The 25,883-nt window shown below is 40.5% G+C and overlaps 1 protein-coding gene across 1 annotated transcript; it reads right to left on the reverse strand.

Moving 5' to 3' along the window:
• Window positions 1-23,313, reverse strand: LOC132842859 (uncharacterized). The gene is made up of 13 exons (XM_060865786.1): window positions 23,067-23,313; window positions 15,584-16,012; window positions 14,265-14,693; window positions 10,374-10,802; window positions 6,652-7,092; window positions 4,713-4,979; window positions 4,339-4,596; window positions 4,019-4,264; window positions 3,178-3,435; window positions 2,752-3,054; window positions 2,315-2,584; window positions 1,158-1,241; window positions 1-396 (listed from the first exon to the last, which is right to left on the reverse strand). Exons 2-13 carry the CDS (start codon window positions 15,973-15,975, stop codon window positions 330-332), a joined length of 3,444 nt encoding a protein of 1,147 aa, XP_060721769.1. The 5' UTR covers window positions 15,976-16,012; window positions 23,067-23,313; the 3' UTR covers window positions 1-329.
• Window positions 23,314-25,883: the final 2,570 nt, after the last annotated feature.

A 25,883-nucleotide genomic window follows, 5' to 3' on the forward strand; every position in this document is an offset into this window, starting at 1 on the left:
CAAAAGTACCAATGCATAAATAATAGGAAAAATAGTGAAATGTTCTATTAAAATTTTATTTGCCACATACACAAATCGAACACAGTATAACGTTTAGCACAATTCTTTAAACAGCACAATTCTTTAAAAAAAAAACCCAAACACTACACCATCAGTGAGAAATGAAAACTTAGTCCATGATCTAGTGAACCAGAATTGATGTGTTCATGCATCACGACTTCAAACATACAGTAAGTCGCTCTGGATCAGTGCATCTGCCAAACCTCATAAACGTGCATTCTTGTTCCTTATAATGTTTAGGATGAAAACAGGACATGGGTCCACAGTCATCACCAGATCTCGAAGCGCTTGTCTTTTTGGAAAGGTTCCTTATCAGTAATTCTGTTGTTGAAGAGTCTAAAGAGACAAAAAATAATTACAAATGAACCTTTAATGAGGTTCAGTTCCACAGCCTTCTCTGTATACACATTCTTTATACTTTATAGCCAAACCTTTGTGTACCCCTGAGCATCACACCCATGTGTCCTTGTTGAATGTCTCATTCCAGATTTATTTCCCTTAACTGTTATAGTTAGCTCCACTTTTCTTTTTTCCACTAAATATTGGATTGTGGCTGTGGGGATTTGTGTTCATTCAGCTACAAGAGCATTAGTGAGATCAGACTCTAACGTTGGGATGTAGAGGAGACTCCAGTTCGTCACAAATGTGTTCAGTGAGGTTGAGTCAGAGTCAGGGTTCTGTGCAGGACACTCAATGGAAACTGTAAAGCTACACAACACAGAGATGTTCTATACAATTGTGTGATTTTATGGTAAGAGGTCTGGGGAAAAGTACATATGGGTGTAATGGTCAGGTGTCCATAGACTTTTGGATTATAGTGTATATACTGTATTTATACAACAGATTCCAGTTCAGAATTTTGATTTGGTTGAATGGGATCTTCAAGAGTGATTATATTTATGGCATTTTGACGTTCGCCACAAAATTCCACTTCCTAGTTCCAAATGGTTACTACAGTTACTTCAATCCTGCTGTACTGAACATTGGCACTACTGGGATTTGGCTACATGCTTGAATATAACTACACTGTCACTTGTGCAATGTTGCTTAGAAAAATGTAGGAAAACACTTCACAAATAAAAATGTTGAAAACCTACCGAACTGTCTGTATGTTGCTGCTAGTGGAAACAGCTGTGTAGATTCTTCCTGCTAAACAATCATCTATGTCATTGTGACTCAGGCTAAGGAAGAGGAAAAAACCCACAAAGTTACAGCACATGGTGCATGATGCACAGTCCTGGGAAAAAGAATGGAACCCACTCCTTCAATGATATGTTTTAGTTATCAGGGCTTAAAGAATAATTGTGTTCCTTATCAACTTTTATAAACAGGCAAAAACAACAAAAACACAACAGGTTTCGTTATGGAGACATTTTATCCCAAAAAAGCAAACCAACATTCAAAAAAAAATGGAAAGATAAGTAAAGCCTATAATTCAGTAACATGTAGAACTACCATGGTGGAAATAACTTGAAGGAACCATTTTCTGTAGGAGGTTATTAATTGTACTGGAGAAATTTGATTGTTGTACACTGATCTGTACAACAGTGATTCACTTCACAGATGTTGAAGGGCATTTGTTTATAGCTCTCTTTACAATCCCTTCACAGCATCTCTGTGGGGTTTAGGACTGGACTTTGAAAGTGGAGTACATCATTGTCTCAATGACTGATATCCCAGATCCTGTGGCTTAAATCCTCACTCCTTTAACAAACCTGTTTGGCAGTTGTGGTGTGAGGGGTTTGTTGTCATCTGCTGTGTTTGGTTTTCATCAAATGTCACTGTGCATAATGACCAATCATGTCCAACCTGATGTCAGCAGTGCAGAGGATATTGTAGCAGATTGTTTGTAGTTTGTTCAGATAAACATGCACCAAGCCAAGACACTTCATAATGACCTCATCACATCATCAGTAAATGTGTAAACTACCACATCTGTTTCTGCTGATGTCTTTTGTTTTGTAGAGAACACTGAATACTACCATTATTCTGTATACATACTTCCTGATCATCTCTTGGCATTCTCTTCCCTGAATTCAGCTCTGAGGTAGCAGCAGCAGTGTGACTTCTCTGAGTAAACCTGAAAAGTCTATCAGAAGGGAATGTCTCGTATTTTATCCACCTTGTTTAATGTCTACATACTGAAATCTGTTGTTTTTTGTCATTTGAGAGTATTTGCTTGTTTATGAAAGTTGGTTGTTATTTAGGTGCTGATCGATAAAACTGTAGAATTCGAAGGACAACCTATACTCACTCCAGGACCTCCACTTTATGCAGATGTGGTAACAGCAGCTCCAGGCCCTGATCAGTGAGCTTGCAGTGACTGAGGTCCAGTTCTGACAGACCTTCAGAAAACTCCAGAAACAATGCTAATGATCTACATGCATGGAGATCCAGAGGGGCCTCGCTGAGGTCCATATCTCCATTCAGAGCCTTTGAGAGGGACATAGCATTCATCACACAGTCTGACTGATTGACCACACGAAGAAGAGCCAGGAACCGGAGCAACAAAGATTTACTACAGCTGAGTGAGAGTGAGTGAGAGAGAGAGAGAGAGAGAGAGAGAGAGAGAGAGAGAGAGAGTTACACCATGGCTAGTCAGTGTTAAAACTTTTAATGCAGTCACACAGTGTACATTTCAGTTTGTCCCACCAAGTCCTGAAAGTCCTTTTTCCTGTATGTGTGTCTCACCGTAGTGTCACAGTATGTAGAATGAGTAAGAACACGTCAACTCCAGTGTCCTCCAGCTCACAGTCCTCTAGAATGAGCTCTGTAAGTTGCTGGGATTTCTGGATGGCAGTGCTGATGTCTCTGCAGTCCTCAGTGCTCAGATGCAGAGTTTTATCATGTGTTTCTGTGCTCAGATCCAAACCACTGCTGTAGGAGAAATCCAGTCTGTTCTGCAGAGCAGAGAAAACAGCTGCTGCTGCCCCCTGTTGGAGCTCAGAGATACTGCAACAGTGGAGTAACTTGAGCAACAGAAACCTGTCAACACTGAGAGCAAAGAAACTAAGCATTTTGACTGTTGCAAATATGTATGTATTAGTAAACATTACTGCAGTTTCTATTACTGAAACATTTATTTTCCAGGTATTGTCCATGTGAACACTGAGTTACCTGAGCTGAGAAAGTCTGTTGAACAGAGGTAGAATCTTCACCAGCCCCCCGTCTGGTATGGAGGTCCACATCAGGCTCAGAGAGACAGATGTACAGTGTTGGAGGGTGAAGCACAGGGCAGTACAGTGGTATGAGTCCAGATGTGTATTGTTCAGGTTAATACAGTTGTGTGTTGACTTTAAAAGACTGGACACATAGTGAGCAGAGTCAGTCTCATAGATCTCTCTGATGATTGACAGCAGATCACCGGGGTTCAATCTGTGAAGGTTACAAACACCCTACACACTATTAATACTCTGACACATTGTATTTGTTCTGATCATTTGATTAGTTATTAATTTGGGGTTTATTTCATTGTCTATTTCACTAAAAAACTATATCAGCTGTGAAGCGGCAGCAGATGTCTTTCTGATAAAAGCTATATTCTGTTATTTCAGGCCAAAGAGGCCACTGTCTAACTTTATTTATTTGTTTAATATTATCCATGTTAAAAATTAATATTTAAAAATATATATTAATGGAACTTAATTCCAGTCTCTGCAACTGGATTATCACGATGTATTTACTATAGTACATTAGTATTAATGATCAAAATCATCTTTATGGACAAAGTATGAAAGGAGATTTCAAAGATATATCCATCATGCATGCAAATTAAACAGAGTAAATAAACTTTACTTGACAAAGCCTTTATATTCATATAAAATAATCTCAATTGGAAAACAGATCTTCTTAGTAACTTAGTATCTTAGTAACTTCTGAAGATGAAATAAATGTTTTTTATTATAATAAAAGATTCATCTGGATGTTATAATTACACTTTACATTTCTTCCTTCTTACCGTTTAAATTGAATTTCAGACAGTAGAGGAAGAATCTCTTTGGTGTGTTTATTAGTGATTTTGTTCTTTCTGATGTTCACACTAATGCAGCAAACTCGCTGCTGGAGAAAATAGATAAGCTTCTCCCAGCTGAGAGAACAGGAAGTCAGGTCTCCTCCCACCTTCTCCAGGAAAAAGCGATTCAGTTCCCGATCCTGAGCCTCATACAGCAGATCAGTAAACTGCTGGAGAGTCGGTTTCGATAATCTACACACAGACACAAGTTTATAAATAATAATATAGACATTTTTGTATAATAAAGATGTAAACTGGAAACTGACCTGATCTTTAAAAGGCCAGGATGACACATGAGGCTGAGGAGAGAGTGAGCCTCCATCCTGCACTCAGTGAGGTTCACATAGTGGACAGTCCAGAGGTTCAGGAGGGATGACAAACTGCTCAGAAATCTGAAGATCTTTGGGTTTATGATGTTAAAGTCCAGACAGAGCTCCTGAATGACCCACCGGCTCTCACTGCTCCTGAATGACCCACCGGCTCTCACTGCTCCGGCCAACCTCACTACCACACGCTCACTCAGGCTGAAAAACATTCACACAAACTCAGTCATCAAAGTGAATTTCACTAAAGCATGTTAAACCTTAATGATGTCACACAGACTGGTGTAAACATGAAGAAAGTGATTATTAACACGTACCAGAGTTTCTGTAGGTGTGTGATGTGTCTGAGGAGAAGTCTGGCCCCTCTGAGAGAGATGGCTTGTGGTTTCAGAGTGAGTTTGAGTCTGAAGTCTGAGAGATTGAGTAATTTCCTCACAGCCCTGCACTCACGAGTAGTTACAACCCAATCTATAATGAGGACGAAGTCCATAGCAGCAAAGAAAGCTCTCACCAGCTCTGTATCTTCTGCATGGTCAACAACTGCTTTACTTAAACATGGAATTAACCAAGAGTTTTCTTCACATCTAAAACAGACAGGTTTAATGTACTGTTATTGTTTTTAATGTAATATAATTGTTTGTAAAATTCCATAAATCAAGTTGTTTGAGCTGATACTGTATTAGTCACAAAATAAATATGTACCTACAGTAAATGAGTTCAACTGCAAGCAACAGAAGAAATTAAGTTTCCTAATAATCAGAACTAAGATTATCCTGAACTTTCCTGAAGACTTTAAAGTTTCTTAATCTCAAATCAGCTCTTACAATTTTAAGTGTAATTACATTTTGATTCATTTTCAACTTGAAATATAATTGGTTACAAATAATATACAACAATGCTGATGACTAATCAATCAGAATTAGACTTTTCATGATGAATGAGACAGAAAATATGAACAGACCATTATTACTGGAGAATTCTTTAGTCTTTGTGTATTAACATAAAAAAACAACAAAAAAACAGAATAAACATGAGTGTAGGAGTTGGTGTGCGAAGATGCAGCACTCAGATCAAACCTGAGCTCTGAGATGTAGGGCAGACACTGAAGTAAACTCCTCACTTAAGAAAATTAAATGTTTCACAGCTTTTGATTAATTTAGGTCCCAGCATTTCCCCCTCTGCCCTGGACTACAGTCATGTGGGATGTGGAGGTATAATGATTAAAGGTAGGGTCTCCGATTTTTGAAAGCCAATGTTGAGATTTGAAATCACCAAAACAAACACGCGTTAACCCAAATGGGTCCCACCCCTGTATTGATAGCTCCGCCCACACATACATATGTAACCCAGGCAAATAATGGAAAGAAATGTGTCTTTATCATAGCTGAAGGAAAGAACAATACGATTGCAGATAAACAAACAAGCAAAAATGACACACAAGCATAAAAATGCAAAGGACGGCATATATTAGTTCTGTGAAACAAAGCAAAACCAATGTTACTCACCTATCGAGAAGGAAAAAAGCAACCTCGGCGTCTTAAGTAAAGTTGGCCGCATATTCACAGACTCGAATTTCCCCGAGTCAATAACTCCTGAGCTAAACGCTGTTACTAGAAAAACGCAGTTGTAGCTGCCTCTCTACATTACTACGATAGAAAAGAGGTGTTATTTGTGTAGTAACAGCGTTTAGCTCAGGAGTTATTGACTCAGGAAACTCCAATCTGTGAATATGTGGGCAACTTCCCGCTCCTTCAGTTCTCTCCAGTGCTGGAAAGCTGATCCTATATTAACACGGGTTCTACTTCTTGCCTTATCGTGAGCCTTTCTTCGCTTTCTTTCTTTGTTTTTATCCCCCATGTCAATGCTAAAACAGCTTTCGGCTAATGTCACACATGCGCACTGAACACTCTCTCCGCCGCATATTGACAAGACCCGTCCCTTTCTGCTCATTGGCTACACGTTTGTTTTGATTTATTTTTGTTTATTATTTGGCCCGTCTCAGTTTTCTGAAACATTTCTCAAAAATCGGAGACCCTGCCTTTAAGGTGTTGGATTACTGAGTCGTAGGTTGTGAGTTCAAATCCCAGGTCCAGCAGGCTGAGCAGTACTGATAAAAATCATATATTCATTTAAAATTGAGTTCAGGATGAGTCGCATTTATTTGCAGAAATATTTCCTTAAAAATAAAAGGAGTTATTTTATCATCTGTGGAGCACAAACACTAAAGAAAGTCTGAGAAAATCTGTAATAACTTACACATGAAACCTGAGCTGTGAGATGTAGGGCAGACACTGAAGGAAACTCCTCACTTCACTCTCTTCATCTGAACAGTCTTTCAGCTCCACTGGTTTCTTCTGTGTTTGGAGTTTCAGCACTTCTAGGAGGACGGAGACTTTTCTCTCCGAGAGATTTATGGACCAAAGAGGAAGTGACTGGTAAACTGGCAGCAATGCTGGAAGGACACTACTGTGTGTTTTACTCTCATACTGCTTCAGATGTGAGATCAGATCCAGCAGGAATTCACTCTGTTCTTCATAATAATAACAATTTTTATCTTTATCATATTCTTCAAGCTCTGTCATCACATTCTCCACTGTCTGCTGGATGTTTTGTGGTTGGTGTATAACTGTTTGCAGACACAAATCCAGTAGAAATTTTCTCCACTTCATTACATTCTCTTTGTCTACAAAGTAAGACCTGGAGAAAAGTGAAAGATTCACATTATTACAGAAACACAGAGAGAACTCTCACACAAAGAAAAATACAGAAGAAGTAAAGTTTTGCACTTTACATACTTTTGTTTTTGTTATTATTTTATAATTATTGGAATAATCCTAGAACTACAAGAGCTACAGAATCCCTACAGAAAAACACACCCCCTCTGACATAAGATGAACAAACTCGCTCATATACTAGATACTGAAACATACTTGTTTTGTTTTTTTAATCCCACAATGGTGAGATTTTTAATCTCACCATTTCTCTTCATTATTAACCCAGATTTTACTGCAGTCTGTTGCAGTATGATTACATATATAGTTATGATTACAAAACGGTTATTAATAAATAAATAAATACAGTGAATATACTCAATGGATTTCTATGCAGTTTTCTACTCGAGGGTAAAAATTAAAATAATATTTTAAATAATCAGTCACTTAAAGAGGCAGATCACCTTTTTTTCACATTTGACACTTTGTAAACTCTTGTAGGGTGATTTCTAGACACCTCAGGAAGTTTTTATAACATTTGATTAAATCATTTGTTAAAACTAATTAAAAATTAACAGAGTGGTTTGTCTTCCTCCAGAACCTGAACCTACGACCCCTAAAGAGTAGAACAGACTGAATCACTACAGGATCACGCTGACCATCACAAACAAGTGGAGGTTGTAGAGGTTTATTTTTGTCTTATAAAATGAAGGTTTGAGTAAACTGATAGAGGAAACACAATTACTGCACTGAATTAATCTATCTGATTATAATTTATTGTACAAGATTGTCTTTTATGGATAAATTATATTTTTTGAAACACTGTGTAACGACCTAAAGTTCACCTTTTTACACATTTGAGCAGTTCTAAACATTCATCTGGTGATTTCTAGTCATCTCAGACAGTCTTTAGTGTAAAAGTTCTCACACACACAAAGTTCCACGTACTGAGACTCTGGTTACACAAGGACTTTTCTGAATAGAACCATTCAGATTATTAACATCTCCTACATGAAGTTCACACCTCAGAGGTTGGCAGATTTTTACTGAATAAACAGCTGAGACGAGTTAACAGCAGCTTACAGACCACTGATTTTACACACAAGCACTTGTCTTTAAGGTAGAAATCAGAGTTACTGAAGATCCATGATAAACACAAGAGATCATTTAAAATAAAACACTATTATGACGGTAAATGGATAAGACGATGTCAGACACTGAAATAAACATGCAAGATGAAGATCAGGACACAGAATTTACTCATCAGGATCTCAGCATGTCTGCAGTATCTCTGCTCCAGTGATGCTGTATCATAGCTGACCATGTGCTCTTACCCCAAACTCCAAAGTCAGTATACTGTATGTGAAGAAAGAATTTCACTGTGCTGTAATGTATATGTGACCAAAACAAAGGCTTCTATAATATTGTAAAATTTTGAAGGCACTTTGTGTTTGGTGCTGTGACAGGGCTTGGACTGGTGCTCTTCGAAAATCTAAATTATTTATTTACTTCTTTATAAAATTTTGTTACTTCCACACACACAGCTAGACTAAGGGTTATAACAGGCTTCACATGTGAGAACAGATCCAGCAGGAATTCACTGTTATAAAATGTAGATCTTTCTCCATATGGAAAAGATGTGTGATTACACACTGATGCTAACAGCTCCAGTGATTTTCGCCCTGTGTGTCTGTCACTTTCTGTAGTGTGAAGGAGGAGATTCATCAGGAACTCTGTGTGTTTATGCTTTTGGGAAAAACGACTAAAAATAAATAAATAACAAGAAATATGATCCCAAACACTTTATATAATTAATAATTTTGGAGAAACAAAGGTTCATCTTCCATAATCATGATTTCTTTTATTCATCATCATGATAATTGTCAGTTATAACAGATCCACAAACTCCACTTCCCAACATGCACCACAGTCTACAGTCATGTCTGCACCAGACTCCACTTCCTACACTGTACATTCACTTCCTCATTCAGTCACCTGACTTCTGATCACACTCACCTGTTCTCAATCACACCTGCACTCGGTTTACACATCTTATGTACACATCTCATTATACATCTCTCTCTCTCTCTCGCTTTAACACACACACACACACACACACACACACACACACACACACACACACACACACACACACACACACACACACAAACTGACCATCAATTTGTTATTAATTTAGATTCATTAAAGCTGCTTTACCTGCATTTGTGTTTGTCTCAGGGTCTCAATCATCATGATAATTATCTAGATAATATTAACAGGAGTTATATCTAATAAAAACTTATGTATTTGTTTGTAACAATAAAGAATAAAAAGGCCACATGACTGAACCTGTGTGTGTTTGTAACTCCCCCATTTTTAAAACTTAAACCAATAAACACAAGTCAAATATGATCAATGTAACACTGAGCAAATCAATGCACCTATTTAAAGAAAGTATTGAATTTGGATGAGCTACAATATTTATTCAAATATATTCCTCTCACTGGGACAGAAAATTAAATATGATTCACAGCTTTTGATTAATTTAGGTCCCAACATTTCCCCCTTGGCCCTGGACTACAGTCATGCTACCCTGTGCACATGTCTGGCCATGTCACTAGTGCAGGGATGAATAAAGAGGAAGGAGTCGAGAGTCTGGAGATGAAGTCACACCCTGAACATGTCTTTATCTCTCCACTTGCACGAGTCTCACTCAGCCAATCACATGATCTGTCAGTCACAGTTAACCACTTTATCTTCATCAAGTAGGTTTTACAGAACTGAATTAACCAAACAGGAAAAAAGGTAAATGAAGAGGAAGGACAGATTCCTCAGACTTCTATAAAAAAAAATCAGCCATTTTCACTAGAACTTTACTATAAACTTTATAACACAAAAAATGTCTGCTGTTCTTCAGTGTATTCAGTTCTGAGATTTAGTGCACTACAATAAAGTGTCCGGGATCAGATGACCTGATGTTCTGGATCAGGATTTTTAGATTTAAATCAGAAAAACAAATGTGCAAAACTTGTATTCCACTAAAATTAAAACATTTTAAAATGTCACTGGAAGTCTGTGATGTTTTTGTAAGAAAAACATGAAAAGATTTATATTTCACTAGTGAAAAAAACTATATATTAATTTAAAATCAAATTCATGGTGAGTCACATTTATTTGGGGAAAAATTTACTTAAAAATAAAAGAGTTATTTTATCATCTGTGGAGCACAAACACTAAAGAAAGTCTGAGAAATCTGTAATGACTTACTCCTCAAAGCTGAGCTGTGAGATGTAGGGCAGACACTGAAGGAAACTCCTCACTTCACTCTCTTCATCTGAACAGTCTTCCAGCTCCACTGGTATCTTCTGTGTTTGGAGTTTCAGCACTTCTAGGATGACGGAGACTTTTCTCTCTGAGAGATCTATGTACCAAACAGGAGGTGACTGGTAAACTGGCAGCAATGCTGGAAGGACACTCCTGTGTGTTTTACTCTCATAGTGCTTCACATGTGAGAACAGTTCCAGCAGAAAATCACTGTTCTCAAATGTAGATCTTTCTCCATAAGGAAAAGATGTGTGATTACACACTGATGCTAACAGCTCCAGTGATTTTCCCCCTGTGTGTCCGTCACTTTCTGTACTGTGATGGAGGAGATTCATCAGGAAGTCTGCATGTCTCTGGTGCTGGTAATTACAACTAAAAAAATAAATAAATAACATAAGAAATATCATCCCAAACACTTTACATTGTTAATAATTTTGGAGAAACAAAGATTCATCTTCCATCATCATGATTTCTTTTATCCAACATCATGATAATTGTCAGTTATAACAGATCCACAAACTCCACTTCCCAACATGCACCACAGTCTACAGCAGACATGGGCAAACTACGGCCCGCGGGCCATATACGGCCCGTTGGGCTTTTTAATCCGGCCCGCCGAACTCGTCCACGTTATATTACTAAATTAAATTTCATTATAAAGACACCACAATCATTTTACCTAGCTGTAATTCCCATCTTTCCCCAGCAGATGGCAAAGACATTGACCCTTGAGTGTGATGCATTACGGTTACTCTCTACTTTATTTTGTTGCTGTGCACTTTCAGCCCATCAATAAAAATGAGCGAAGAAAAGAAAAGAAGACAGTGAGTGCCGAGTGTTCAATAAAGAGTGGACAACAAAATATTTTTTCACTGAAGTCCGATCAACAGCTGTATGTCTGATATGCCAAGAAACTGTAGCAGTTTTTAAAGAATACAACATGAGCTGTCATTTTGCCACAAAACATGCTAACTACGCTAGTAAACAGTCTCCACAAGAACGGGCGGCTACAGCTCAGAGATTGATGGCTAATTTACAGAGTCAGCAAAACCTTTTTCACAGACAAACTGCGATTCAAGAGTCGAGTACTAAGGCAAGTTTTTTTGCTGGCATTCAAATTAGCAAAGGCCAGTAAGAATGCATGGTGGAGACAGCAGGTCTCTTGTGTCCGGAGAGCAAAGGTAAATTTGAACAAATCAGTTTATCACGCAGAACTGTGACTCGCCGTGTGGAATTGATTGATGAAGATATAGCCAGCAAATTAAACAAAAAGGCGGAGTCATTTAAGTTTTATTCACTAGCACTGGATGAAAGTAACGACATAAAAGACACTGCTCAGCTCCTAATTTTTATCCGAGGGATTAGCGACAGTTTTGAGATCACAGAGGAATTTTTGACAATGGAGTCCATGAAAGGAAAAAAGAGGGGAGAGGACTTGTATAACCAGGTGTCTGCTGTCATCGGGAGAATGAAGCTACCTTGGAGTAAACTTGCCAATGTCACCACGGATGGATCGCCAAATTTAACTGGGAAAAACGTTGGGCTGCTGAAAAGACTGCAGGAAAAAGTAAAAGAGGAAAATCCTGATCAGGATGTTATTTTCCTACACTGCATCATTCATCAGGAAGTTCTGTGTAAGTCTATATTGCAGCTAAATCATGTCATGAATCCAGTTGTAAAACTTGTTAACTTTATACGAGCAAGGGGACTTCAGCATCGTCAGTTTATTGTGTTCCTGGAAGAAACCGATGCAGATCACCAGGACTTACTTTACCACTCTCGTGTGCGCTGGCTAAGTTTGGGCAAAGTCTTTCAAAGAGTGTGGGAGCTGAAGGAGGAGATCACTGCATTTTTGGAGTTAATGGGGAGATCCGACGAATTTCCCGAGCTAAGCGACAATAACTGGCGTTGTGACTTTGCGTTTGCCGTGGACATACTTTCGCACATGAATGAGCTGAACACCAAGCTACAGGGGAAAGATCAATTTGTGCATGACATGTACACAAATGTTAGGGCCTTCAAATCCAAGCTGACTCTTTTCTCCAGACAAATTTCAAACAAGTCTTTCACTCTTTTCCCCACACTAGCCATGCAGAAAGAGGCGACCCAAAACGCGCAGAAATACAGCAAATCACTGGACGACCTGCACGGAGAATTCTGCCGTCGTTTCTGTGACTTTGAAAAAATTGAAAAGTCACTTCAGCTGGTGTCCTGTCCCCTGTCACAAGACCCTGAAACAGCACCACAGGAGCTGCAGTTGGAACTGATAGATCTTCAGTCTGACTCTGTATTGAAGGAGAAGTTCAACTCTCTTAAACTGAAGGACTTTTATGCTTCACTTAACGAAGCCACGTTTCCAAATCTCCGGAGGATGGCACAGAAGATGCTGACGTTGTTTGGCTCAACCTATGTGTGTGAACAGACATTCAGCGTCATGAACATCAACAAAGCCCGTCACAGATCCAAGTTAACTGACCAACACCTCAGATCTATCTTGAGAATTGCCACAACAAATATAACGCCAGACATTGATGCACTTGCAAAAAAAGGAGACCAACAACACTGTTCCCACTGAAACTGAATGAAACTGAACTGAGTTTATTACTACGTTATTAAAGTAATAAATTTGTAATTTTTTTTTACAATAAACAAAGCACAATGGTGTTTTTCTACCTGTTAAAGGCAAATCTTTTCGTATAATGTTTTTTACATTTAATTTATATTAGTTCACTCAAACACACCAATCTCCTATTCTGGCCTGGCCCCTCTGTCAAATTTTAGAAACCATTGTGGCCCGCGAGTCAAAAAGTTTGCCCACCCCTGGTCTACAGTCATGTCTGCACCAGACTCCACTTCCTACACTGTACATTCACTTCCTCATTCAGTCACCAGACTTCTGATCACACTCACCTGTTCTCAATCACACCTGCACTCGGTTTACACGTCTTATAGAGATACACACATAGGCGCCTGCACTCGGTCTACAAGTCTTATAGACACGCACGCACGCACGCACGCGTCTTTCCTGAAGGATTCACTCAGTTTCTGCTTTGTTCCTGACTGTATTGATTCTTTTGGTAACTGTTTCTGCTCTCCTGGTTTCAGCTAGTTTTTGGACCTTGTTCCCTTTCTTATTGCCTTGATCAGTCTGTTCTGTTTACTGATCATCTGACCTGTGTCTGTGTTTCTGACCATCAATTTGTTATTGTTTTAGTTTCATTAAAGCTGCTTTACCTGCATTTGTGTTTGTCTCAGGATCTCAATCATCATGATAATTATCTAGATAATATTAACAGGAGTTATATCTAATAAAAACGTTTTTGTTTGTAACTATAAAGAATAAAAAGGCCACATGACTGAACCTGTGTGTGTTTGTAACTCTCCCATTTTCAAAACTTAAACCAATAAACAAGTCAAATATGATCAATGTAACACTGAGCAAATCAAAGCACCTATTTAAAGAAAGTATTGAATTTGGATGAGCTACAATATTTATTCAAATATATTCCTCTCACTGGGACAGAAAATTAAATATGATTCACAGCTTTTGATTAATTTAGGTCCCAGCATTTCCCCCTCTGCCCTGGTCTACAGTCATGTGGGATGTGGAGGTATAATGATTAAAGTGTTGGATTACTGAGTTGTAGGTTGTGAGTTCAAATCCCAGGTCCACCAGGCTGAGCAGTACTGATAAAAACATATATTAATTTCAAAATTGAGTTCAGGATGAGTCACATTTATTTGCGGAAAAATTTACTTAAAAATAAAAGAGTTCTGTTATCATCTGTGGAGCACAAACACTAAGGAAAGTCTGAGAAATCTGTAATAACTTACTCTTTAAAGATGAGCTGTGAGATGTAGGGCAGACACTGAAGGAAACTCCTCACTTCACTCTCTTCATCAAAACAGTGTTTCAGCTCCACTGGTTTCTTCTGTGTTTGGAGTTTCAGCACTTCTAGGAGGACGGAGACTTTTCTCTCTGAGAGATCTATGTACCAAACAGGAAGTGACTGGTAAACTGGCAGCAATGCTGGAAGGACACTCCTGTGTGTTTTACTCTCATACTGCTTCACATGTGAGAACAGATCCAGCAGGAATTTACTGTTATCAATTATAGAGTTTTCTCCATATGGAAAAGATGTGTGATTACACACTGATGCTAACAGCTCCAGTGATTTTCCCCCTGTGTGTCTGTCACTTTCTGTAGCGTGATGGAGGAGATTCATCAGGAACTCTGCATGTTTCTGGTGCTGGTAATTATAACTAAAAAATAAATAACATTAGAAATATGATCCCCAACACTTTACATTAATAATTTTGTAGAAACAAAGATTCATCTTCCATCATCATGATTTCTTTTATCCAACATCATGATAATTGTCAGTTATAACAGATCCACAAACTAAACTTCCCAACATGCACCACAACCTACAGTCATGTCTGCATCAGACTACACTTCCTACACTGTACACTCTCTCACTCTCACTCTCTCATGCTACCCTGTGCACATGTCTGGCCATGTCACTAGTGCAGGGATGAATAAAGAGGAAGGAGTCGAGAGTCTGGAGATGAAGTCACACCCTGAACATGTCTTTATCTCTCCACTTGCACGAGTCTCACTCAGCCAATCACATGATCTGTCAGTCACAGTTAACCACTTTATCTTCATCAAGTAGGTTTTACAGAACTGAATTAACCAAACAGGAAAAAAGGTAAATGAAGAGGAAGGACAGATTCCTCAGACTTCTATAAAAAAAATCAGCCATTTTCACTAGAACTTTACTATAAACTTTATAACACAAAAAATGTCTGCTGTTCTTCAGTGTATTCGGTTCTGATATTTAGTGCACTACAGTAAAGTGTCCTGGATCAGATGACTGGAAGATTTTTAGATTTAAATCAGAAAAACAAATGCGCAAAAATTAAATTACACTAAAATTAAAACATTTTAAATTGTCACTGCAACTCTGGGATGTTTTTGTAAGAAAAATATGAAAGGACTGTTTAGATTTCACTACTGAAAAAATCATATATTAATTTAAAATTGAGTTCAGGATGAGTCGGATTTATTTGCAGAAATATTTCCTTAACAATAAAAGAGGTCTTTTATCATCTGTTGAGCACAAACACTAAAGAAATCTGTAATGACTTACTCCTCAAAGCTGAGCTGTGAGATGTAGGGCAGACACTGAAGGAAACTCCTCACTTCACTCTCTTCATCTGAACAGTCTTCCAGCTCCACTGGTTTTTTCTGTGTTTGGAGTTTCAGCACTTCTAGGAGGACGGAGACTTTTCTCTCTGAGAGATTTATGGACCAAACAGGAAGTGACTGGTAAACTGGCAGCAATGCTGGAAGGACACTCCTGTGTGTTTTACTCTCATAGTGCTTCATATGTGAGAACAGATCCAGCAGGAATTCACTGTTATAAAATGTAGATCTTTCTCCATATGGAAAAGATGTGTGATTACACACTGATGCTAACAGCTCCAGTGATTTTCCCCCAGTGTGTCTGTCACTTTCTATAGTGTGATGGAGGAGATTCATCAGGAACTCTGTGTTTTTCGGCTTCCGGGAATAACGACTAAAAATAAATAAATAACATTAGACATATGATCCCAAACACTTTATATTGTTAATAATTTTGTAGAAACAAAGATTCATTTCTCACCATCATGATTTCTTTTATTCAACATCATGATAATTGTCAGTTATAACAGATCCACAAACTACAACAGGTTACGTATGTAACCCGGTTCCCTGAGAATGGAACTCGACGCTGCATCAGTGCCGACGCTATGGGAATGCTTCTGTGAGGAAGTTGTGTCTAAAGCTCTGTGTGCACACACCCCAATTTAATGGCTCGGGAAGGACACGTGACGGAGTGATTACACGCCAGTAAGTCCATATAAGGGCATCTACGTCACACTTCTCCAGCTTCTATTTGTCTGAAGGAAGCGCAAGAGGACGACCGGGGCGTGGCCAGCAATGCAGCGTCTCGTTCCCTCCTCAGGGAACCGCTGCGTCAGTGCTGACACTATGGGAACGCCAATACCCACGCTGCAATGCAGAGGTCAATGAGAGAGCACGAGCAGACTGGGAACAGACCATCAATGGCCCAGCAGGACCTGGGACCCTGGAGTGGGGTCCAAGTCCAGGTTATGTTGTAGAACCTGATAACGGTGTGCGGAGAGGACCAACCTGCCGCAGCACAAACATCATCAAAGGGAACAACCCTTGGCCAAGGCACTGGACGAGGCGATACCCCTAACGGAATGAGCCCTGATGGCGAGAGGCAAGGCAAGACTGCGCACCTCATAGGCCTGAGCTAATGGCCTCCACTACCCAGTGCGCCAGGCGCTGCTTGGAAACCGGATTACCCTTATTCCGGGCCCCAAGACAGACAAAAAAGGGCGAAGGAGTTACTCTACGAGCTAGAGCCTCAAGGCCCTCAGTGGGCAAAGCAAATGCAGCCTCACCTGTTTTGCCAACTCATGGGGCGGGGGACACTAGGCCCGCAGTATGAATGGACATCCAGCCATCCTGGGCACCTTAGGGACATATCCTGCCCCGGGGTGCAGAATGCCTTGGACATGCCAGGGGAAAATTCTAGGCAGGCGAGGGCAATCGACAAAGCCTGCAAATCCTCCACTCTCTGGGGTGAGGCCAAGGCTAGGAGCAGAGCCAACTTCAAGGTCAGAAACTTCTCAGAGGCTGACTCCATGGGCTCAAAGGGGGCTTCCAGCAGCCCCTCCAGGACCACAGAGAGGTCCCAGGAAAAAAGCTGCAGTCTGCAGGAAGGCCTCAGCCGCCTGACACCACGCAGAAAGCGAGAGACCAGAGGGTGCCTACCCAAGGAGGCCCCGAGGACAGGTTCATGGTTTGCAGTGATGGTGGCCACGTACACCTTTAAAGCAGATGGGGAAAGGCCCCGAGAAAAGAGAGACTGCAGGAACTCCAGCACTGTATCGACAAGGCAGTGAACTGGATCCTGGCAGTGTTCATCGCACCAGAGGCGAAAAAGCCTCCACTTCAGAGCATATAGCTTCCTAGTAGTGTTCATTTTGTCACCTATTTTTAATTTAGTCTTAGTCTTGTGCCAAATGTCCTTGTTAGTTTTAGTCATTCACATATCTTTTTTGTTAGTCTTAGTTTTAGTCGACTAAAAGTCTCGTCATTTTAGTCTCGTTTTAGTCAAAAGAAAACTCAAGGTATCTTAATCAAGTTTTAGTCAACTAAAAGTCTTTTAATTTTAGTCTAGTTTTAGTCAAAAAAATTGTAGCTTGACCACATCTGTAATCTATTGTAAGAATAAATACAACGAGGCCTCATTAAATGCAGTAATATCAGGAACACAAGTGTTAGTGGAAATAAATAACTTAATGAAAATCCTAAGATCAAAACTGTAGGTTTGTGTGTGTATATATATATATATATATATAAAAATTACCGACTTAATGCAAGTTATACATGGTACATGGTATTGCACACACCATTATTGATGATATTTGGAGCAATATTACATGTAATTGTTAAACTTGATTCCCTCACATATACATTTGTTTTTAAGCCTAATTATTAATTTGGATTATGATGTGATTGTGACAGGGGCGTGGGAAGAGGTTTCAGGTTGGGGGTGTTGAGTTTTTTCTGTCACCACTTTTGAATAAGAAACAATATCAAGGCTATAAAACTTGTCAAAACTCCGCGAATCACAAAAGTATCAGTGAGAAGTTGAGAACACTTGTTTAAACAGTGCATACACTCGAACTTGACTGCACATCACATTTTTTACTTTATTGATACTGTTTTTAATCGTAATGCAAAGACCGGTCATCGGGACATACAGTTGTGTTCAAAATTATTCAACCCCCAATGCTGTAAATGGTTTTAGGGAATTTAGTGTACATTTGTAATTGTATTCAGAATGAAATCCTACAAGGACTTCTTAAAGAACCATATGCAACTAAAATGACATCAATTAGTTTTGTAATACAGTAGTAAATGTTTCTTTTGTGAATTCTTCATTGACATAATTATTCAACCCCTTAAAGACTACCACTCTGAAGAACAGAGGTTCAATGAAGTGTTTTCAATCAGGTATTGAAAACACCTGTGGATATCAGGGAGCAGCAATAAAGCCTAATAAGCACCAATTAGGCAGCTTTAAAATGACTGTGATACTCAGCTCCTTCTAGACATTTACTGGTGTGGTTACAAACATGGTGAGGTCAAGAGAATGGTCCAGGAAGACAAGAGAACAGGTGATTACTCTTCACAGGAAGGGCAATGGCTATAAGAAGATTGCAAAGATGTTAAACATACCAAGAGACACCATAGGAAGCATCATTCGCAAATTCAAGGCAAAGGGCACTGTTGAAACGCTACCTGGTCGTGGCAGAAAGAAGATGCTGACTTCGACTGCTGTGCGCTACCTGAAGCGTAGAGTGGAGAAAAGTCCCCGTGTGACTGCTGAGGAACTGAGAAAAGATTTGTCAGATGTGGGTACTGAAGTTTCTGCTCAGACAATACGGCGCACCCTGCGTAATGAAGGCCTCCATGCCAGAACTCCCAGGCGCACCCCCTTGCTGTCCCCAAAGAATAAGAAGAGTCGACTGCAGTATGCCAAAAGTCATGTGGACAAACCACAGAAGTTTTGGGATAGTGTTCTGTGGACTGATGAAACAAAATTAGAACTGTTTGGGCCCATGGATCAACGCTATGTTTGGAGGAGGAAGAACAAGAAAAGAACACCTTGCCTACTGTGAAGCATGGCGGGGGGTCAATCATGCTTTGGGGCTGTTTTGCTTCTGCAGGTACTGGGAAGCTTCAGCGTGTGCAAGGTACCATGAATTCTCTTTAGTACCAGAAGATATTGGATGACAATGTGATGCAGTCCGTCACAAACCTGAGGCTTGGAAGACGTTGGACCTTTCAACAGGACAATGATCCCAAGCATACCTCCAAGTCCACTAGAGCATGGTTGCAGATTAAAGGCTGGAACATTTTGAAGTGGCCATCGCAGTCACCAGACTTAAATCCGATTGAGAACCTCTGGTGGGACTTAAAGAAAGCAGTTGCAGTGCGCAAGCCTAAGAATGTGACTGAACTGGAGGCTTTTGCCCATGATGAATGGGCGAAAATACCCGTAGATCGCTGCAAGACACTTGTGTCAAGCTATGCTTCACGTTTAAAAGCTGTTATAACTGTAAAAGGATGTTGTACTAAGTACTAAGATTGAATGTCACTTGGGGGTTGAATAAAACTGATAATGATGTGAGCTCAGAAAAGACATTTGTGGTTATTTCATTATAAATGTTATGTTATATTTGTCTGACCTACATGTGCCTCTTTGATTTAATTGTAAGCAGGATGACTGAATGATCATAATCAATGTCAAACCGACCAAAACAATCAATTTCAGTGGGGGTTGAATCATTTTGAACACAACTGTAAGCTGTCATGTACAATAAAAGAGCCTGCGCAGCGACAGGAAATATAATTTAACACAAAAAGCTGCCTAGACCAGGGGTGGACTTGTGCTCAGGATTGTTTTTTTTGTTGTTTTTTTTGAGCAGCGTGTGGACGAATTCTTTCTACACACACACCATTTTATTTCTTGATAACAGACCGTTGCGAACTATAACAGACCGTTGCCATGAAAAACTGAGCGTTGCCATGGAGACACAGGATTCTAACCGTAGAGACGGAGCGCACTATTTTCTTTAGCGGAAACAATACAATTGTTTTTAAATGAATAAACTTCTTTCTAAATCATCATTGTGTGTCAAATTATCGATTTATTTGGTAGGTAGCAATATAATAAGCGGGATCCGCTTCGCGGACCTGTAACTTCAGCAACAGCAAAGCCACGAACTCGTTGTGAATATTTTAAAGGCGTAACAGCTGATGAAAAAGCAGAGACAATTGTAGACGAAAATGAAGAGAGATTGTATCTTAGTTTTTATTTTATACAAAACATTTTCGTCTCGTCTTTTTTCGTCAACAATAATGCATGTTAATTTAGTCTTAGTCAGCGTTTTTGGACAGTGGTGCAGTCTTGTCATCGTCTCGTCTTAGTCATGAAACAAAAGGTTGCTGACGAACATATTTCGTCTCGCCTGACGAAATTAACACTAGTACACGGATGCCCTGGAGACACAACGGTGCCAGGGCAGCATCCATACGCTTTGTAAACATGCGTGGTGAAAGGGCTAGGCCAAAAGGAAGAACACAATACTGGTACACTTCGACCCCAAAAGTGAACCTGAGGAACTTCCTGTGCTCTGGCAGAATGACTATGTAAAAATTAGCGACCTCAAGGCTGATCGTCACAAATCAGTCTTTGGACCTGATCTGGGACACAATAACCTTGAGCGTGAGCATCTTGAAGCTGTAAGTCTTCAGAGTACAGTTCAGAGCCCGCAAGTCCAAAATCGGACGCAGCCCCCCATCCTTCATTCGTCCCTGCGTGGGAAGAATGAATTATCGGCTGTAAAGCCGGAGTCCCGCTCTGGGAGGGGAACATGCTCTATGGCCCATTTCCTCAGGAGCAAGAGAAGTTCCTCTTGGAGGAACACCGCCTGGTGCCTGCCAACGATCGTGGACAAGACACCCTAAAAACACGGAGGACGGGAGGAGAACTGGATCCTGTAGCCTTTTCTACAGAACCCAGGACCCACCGAGACATACCTGGCAGAAGTTTCCACGCTGCCTGGTTGTCTGATAGTAGAAAAAATATGCGCTGAAAAAGACCTCGACACCTTGGCATGGAGGTCTGGGGAAAAAAAGGCAGCCGCCTGCGTGAAGGTGGCCCGCGGCCTGAAGTCAGAAAGCGGTCGTCTAGCTTAGAACGGACGACACTAACTTCCTCTTCAGGCCAATAGAACGCCGCTGATTGTGTCCGCTGTTCAGAGGGGGAAGCCCCTCCACGCCCACATCAAGCTCCTCAGAGTCCGACGCGGAAAGCAGCATGCTCGCTTCCGAGTCGGGAGAAACCGCAGCATGAGCTCCCGAAACCGAAACCGAGCGAACGGAGTTAGGGGAGAGGGAAAGAGAAACGGAAAACCCCGTCTCCGTTTCCACTAACTCAACCTGCAAACCCGCCATGATCGAAGCCACCGCGCCGCCTCAGCGGACACAGGACCCGAACCACGAAGCGCAGCCGAAGCTGAAAATATAGCCAGGCGGGATTGGAGAGTACGCAGAGGGAATCCCTCACAATTCGAGAGCCGACCGCGCATGCTCCCCTCCCAAACAAACAACGCAAAGAGAGTGCGTGTCGTCCCTCATGATAAGCGGGGTCATGGATGCACGCATCATTAAAATGCTTAGATTGCAACATATTATTGTTTTCTCGACTTGCTTTCCCTAAAATATATATTGTTCTCTCCCTGCACTAGACAGACAGGACAAACAATTGACACACATTCTCAGAGCGCTTCCTGAAGACAAAGAAGCTGGAGTAGTGTGACGTAGATGCCCTTATATGGACTTACTGGTGCGTAATCACTCCATCACGTGTCCTTCCCGAGCCGTTAAATTGCCGTGTGTGCACACAGAGCTTCAGACACAACTTCCTCACAGAAGCATTCCCATAGCGTCATCACTGAAGCAGCGTCGAGTTCCCTCGAAAGGGAACTCCATTTCACAACATGCACCACAGCCTACAGTCATGTCTGCATCAGACTCACACTTCCTACACTGTACATTTACATTTACAGCATTTGGCAGACGCCCTTATCCTGAGCGATTCACTTCCTCATTCAGTCACCTGACTTCTGATCACACTCACCTGTTCTCAATCACACCTGCACTCAGTTTACACATCTTATAGAGATACACACACATCTTATAGAGATACACACACACACCACACCACACACACCTACACACCTGAAGTATTCACTCAGTTTCTGCTTTGTTCCTGACTGTATTGATTCTTTTGGTAACTGTTTCTGCTCTCCTGGTTTCAGCTAGTTTCTGGACCTTGTTCCCTTTCTTATTGCCTTGATCAGTCTGTTCTGTTTACTGATCATCTGACCTGTGTCTGTGTTTCTGACCATCAATTTGTTATTGTTTTAGCTTCATTAAAGCTGCTTTACCTGCATTTGTGTTTGTCTCAGGATCTCAATCATCATGATAATTATCTAGATAATATTAAAAGGAGTTATATCTAATAAAAACGTTTTTGTTTGTAACTATAAAGAATAAAAAGGCCACATGACTGAACCTGTGTGTGTTTGTAACTCTCCCATTTTCAAAACATAAACCAATAAACACAAGTCAAATATGATCAATGTAACACTGAGCAAATCAAAGCACCTATTTAAAGAAAGTATTGAATTTGGATGAGCTACAATATTTATTCAAATATATTCCTCTCACTGGGACAGAAAATTAAATATGATTCACAGCTTTTGATTAATTTAGGTCCCAACATTTCCCCGTAGGTTGTGAGTTCAAATCCCAGGTCCACCAGGCTGACCAGTACTGATAAAAACATATATTAATTTAAAATTGAGTTCAGGATGAGTCACATTTATTTGCAGAAAAATTTACTTAAATATAAAAGAGTTATTTTATCATCTGTGGAGCACAAACACTAAAGAAAGTCTGAGAAATCTGTAATAACTTACACATGAAACCTGAGCTGTGAGATGTAGGGCAGACACTGAAGGAAACTCCTCACTTCACTCTCTTCATCTGAACAGTCTTCCAGCTTCACTGGTATCTTCTGTGTTTGGAGTTTCAGCACTTCTAGGAGGACGGAGACTTTTCTCTCTGAGAGATTTATGGACCAAAGAGGAAGTGACTGGTAAACTGGCCGCAATGCTGGAAGGACACTCCTGTGTGTTTTACTCTCATACTGCTTCACATGTGAGATCAGATCCAGCAGGAATTCCCTCTTCAAAAATGGACCCTTTTCTCTATAAGGAAACGATGTGTGATTACACACTGATGCTAACAGCTCCAGTGATTTTCCCCCTGTGTGTCTGTCACTTTCTGTAGTGTGATGGAGGAGATTCATCAGGAACTCTGCGTGTTTCTGGTGCTGGTAATTATAACTAAAAAATAAATAAATAACATAAGAAATATGATCCCAAACACTTTATATTGTTAATAATTTTGGAGAAACAAAGATTCATCTTCCATAATCATGATTTCTTTCATCACATCATGATAATTGTCAGTTATAACAGATCCACAAACTCCACTTCCCAACATGCACCACAGTCTACAGTCATGTCTGCACAAGACTCCACTTCCTACACTGTACATTCACTTCCTCATTCAGTCACCAGACTTCTGATCACACTCACCTGTTCTCAATCACACCTGCACTCGGTTTACACATCTTATATACACATCTTATAGAGATACACACACACATGCATGTACACGTGCATACACACACACACACACACCTACACTGTTTCCTACAGAAAATTAAATATGTTTCACAGCTATTGATTAATTTAGGTCCCAGCATTTCCCCCTCGGCCCTGGACTACAGTCATGTTACCCCGTGCACATGTCTGGCCATGTCACTAGTGCAGGGATGAATAAAAAGGAAGGAGTCGAGAGTCTGGGGCACGGTGGCTTAGTGGTTAGCACGTTCACCTCACACCTCCAGTGTCAGAGTTCAATTCCCACCTCCGCCTTGTGTGTGGAGTTTGCATGTTCTCCCCGTGCCTCGGGGGTTTCCTCCGGGTACTCCGGTTTCCTCCCCGGTCCAAAGACATGCATGGCAGGTTGATTGGCATCTCTGGAAAATTGTCCGTAGTGTGTGAGTGAATGAGAACGTGTGTGTGTGCCCTGCTATGGGTTGGCACACCGTCTAGGGTGCATCCTGCCTTGATGCCCGATGACGCCCCGTGACACGAGAAGTTCGGATAAGCGGTAGAAAATGAATGAATGAATGAGTCGAGAGTCTGGAGATGAAGTCACACCCTGAACATGTCTTTATCTCTTCTTGTTCATGTCTGCTGTTCTTCAGTGTATTTGGTTCTGATATTTAGTGCACTACAGTAAAGTGTCCTGGATCAGATGACTGGAAGATTTTTAGATTTAAATCAGAAAAACAAATGCGCAAAAATTAAATTACACTAAAATTAAAACATTTTAAATTGTCACTGGAACTCTGGGATGTTTTTGTAAGAAAAATATGAAAGGACTGTTTAGATTTCACTACTGAAAAAATCATATATTAATTTAAAATTGAGTTCAGGATGAGTCGGATTTATTTGCAGAAATATTTCCTTAACAATAAAAGAGGTCTTTTATCATCTGTGGAGCACAAACACTAAAGAAATCTGTAATGACTTACTCCTCAAAGCTGAGCTGTGAGATGTAGGGCAGACACTGAAGGAAACTCCTCACTTCACTCTCTTCATCTGAACAGTCTTCCAGCTCCACTGGTTTTTTCTGTGTTTGGAGTTTCAGCACTTCTAGGAAGACGGAGACTTTTCTCTCTGAGAGATTTATGGACCAAAGGGGAACTGACTGGTAAACTGGCAGCAATGCTGGAAAGACACTCCTGTGTGTTTTACTCTCATACTGCTTCATATGTGAGAACAGATCCAGCAGAAAATCACTTCCAAAAGGGAATGTGTTGTAGCCGCACACTGACACCAGAAGAAAAACAGCAGTCAAATAGTGAAAGAAATCATATATTAATTTAAAATTGTTTGGAGTTTCAGCACTTCTAGGAGGACGGAGACTTTTCTCTCTGAGAGATTTATGGACCAAAGGGGAACTGACTGGTAAACTGGCAGCAATGCTGGAAAGACACTCCTGTGTGTTTTACTCTCATACTGCTTCATATGTGAGAACAGATCCAGCAGAAAATCACTTCCAAAAGGGAATGTGTTGTAGCCGCACACTGACACCAGAAGCTCAGTAAAACTCTCTCCTTTATCTGATTGACAGTCGACTGCTGCGATGATCAGATTCATGATAAACTGGATGGTTGCAGATACCGAATTAAGCCTGTTAATAAGAAAATATATAAGTTATGAGGAAGAATCTTATAGACAGTGAAAAGGATTCACCTAAAGTTCAGAGCAAACACATACTGTAAATGAGGCTAATAATAAAGGATAATATTCAGCTAGGGGGGGGCACGGTGGCTTAGTGGTTAGCACGTTCGCCTCACACCTCCAGGGTCGGGGTTCGATTCCCGCCTCCACCTTGTGTGTGTGGAGTTTGCATGTTCTCCCCGTGCCTCGGGGGTTTCCTCCGGGTACTCCGGTTTCCTCCCCCGGTCCAAAGACATGCATGGTAGGTTGATTGGCATCTCTGGAAAATTGTCCGTAGTGTGTGATTGCGTGAGTGAATGAGAGTGTGTGTGTGCCCTGCGATGGGTTGGCACTCCGTCCAGGGTGTATCCTGCCTTGATGCCCGATGACGCCTGAGATAGGCACAGGCTCCCCGTGACCCGAGGTAGTTCGGAT

Source organism: Tachysurus vachellii, chromosome 3 (genome assembly GCF_030014155.1).
Source record: "Tachysurus vachellii isolate PV-2020 chromosome 3, HZAU_Pvac_v1, whole genome shotgun sequence".
In the NCBI taxonomy this organism is placed as follows: domain Eukaryota; kingdom Metazoa; phylum Chordata; class Actinopteri; order Siluriformes; family Bagridae; genus Tachysurus; species Tachysurus vachellii.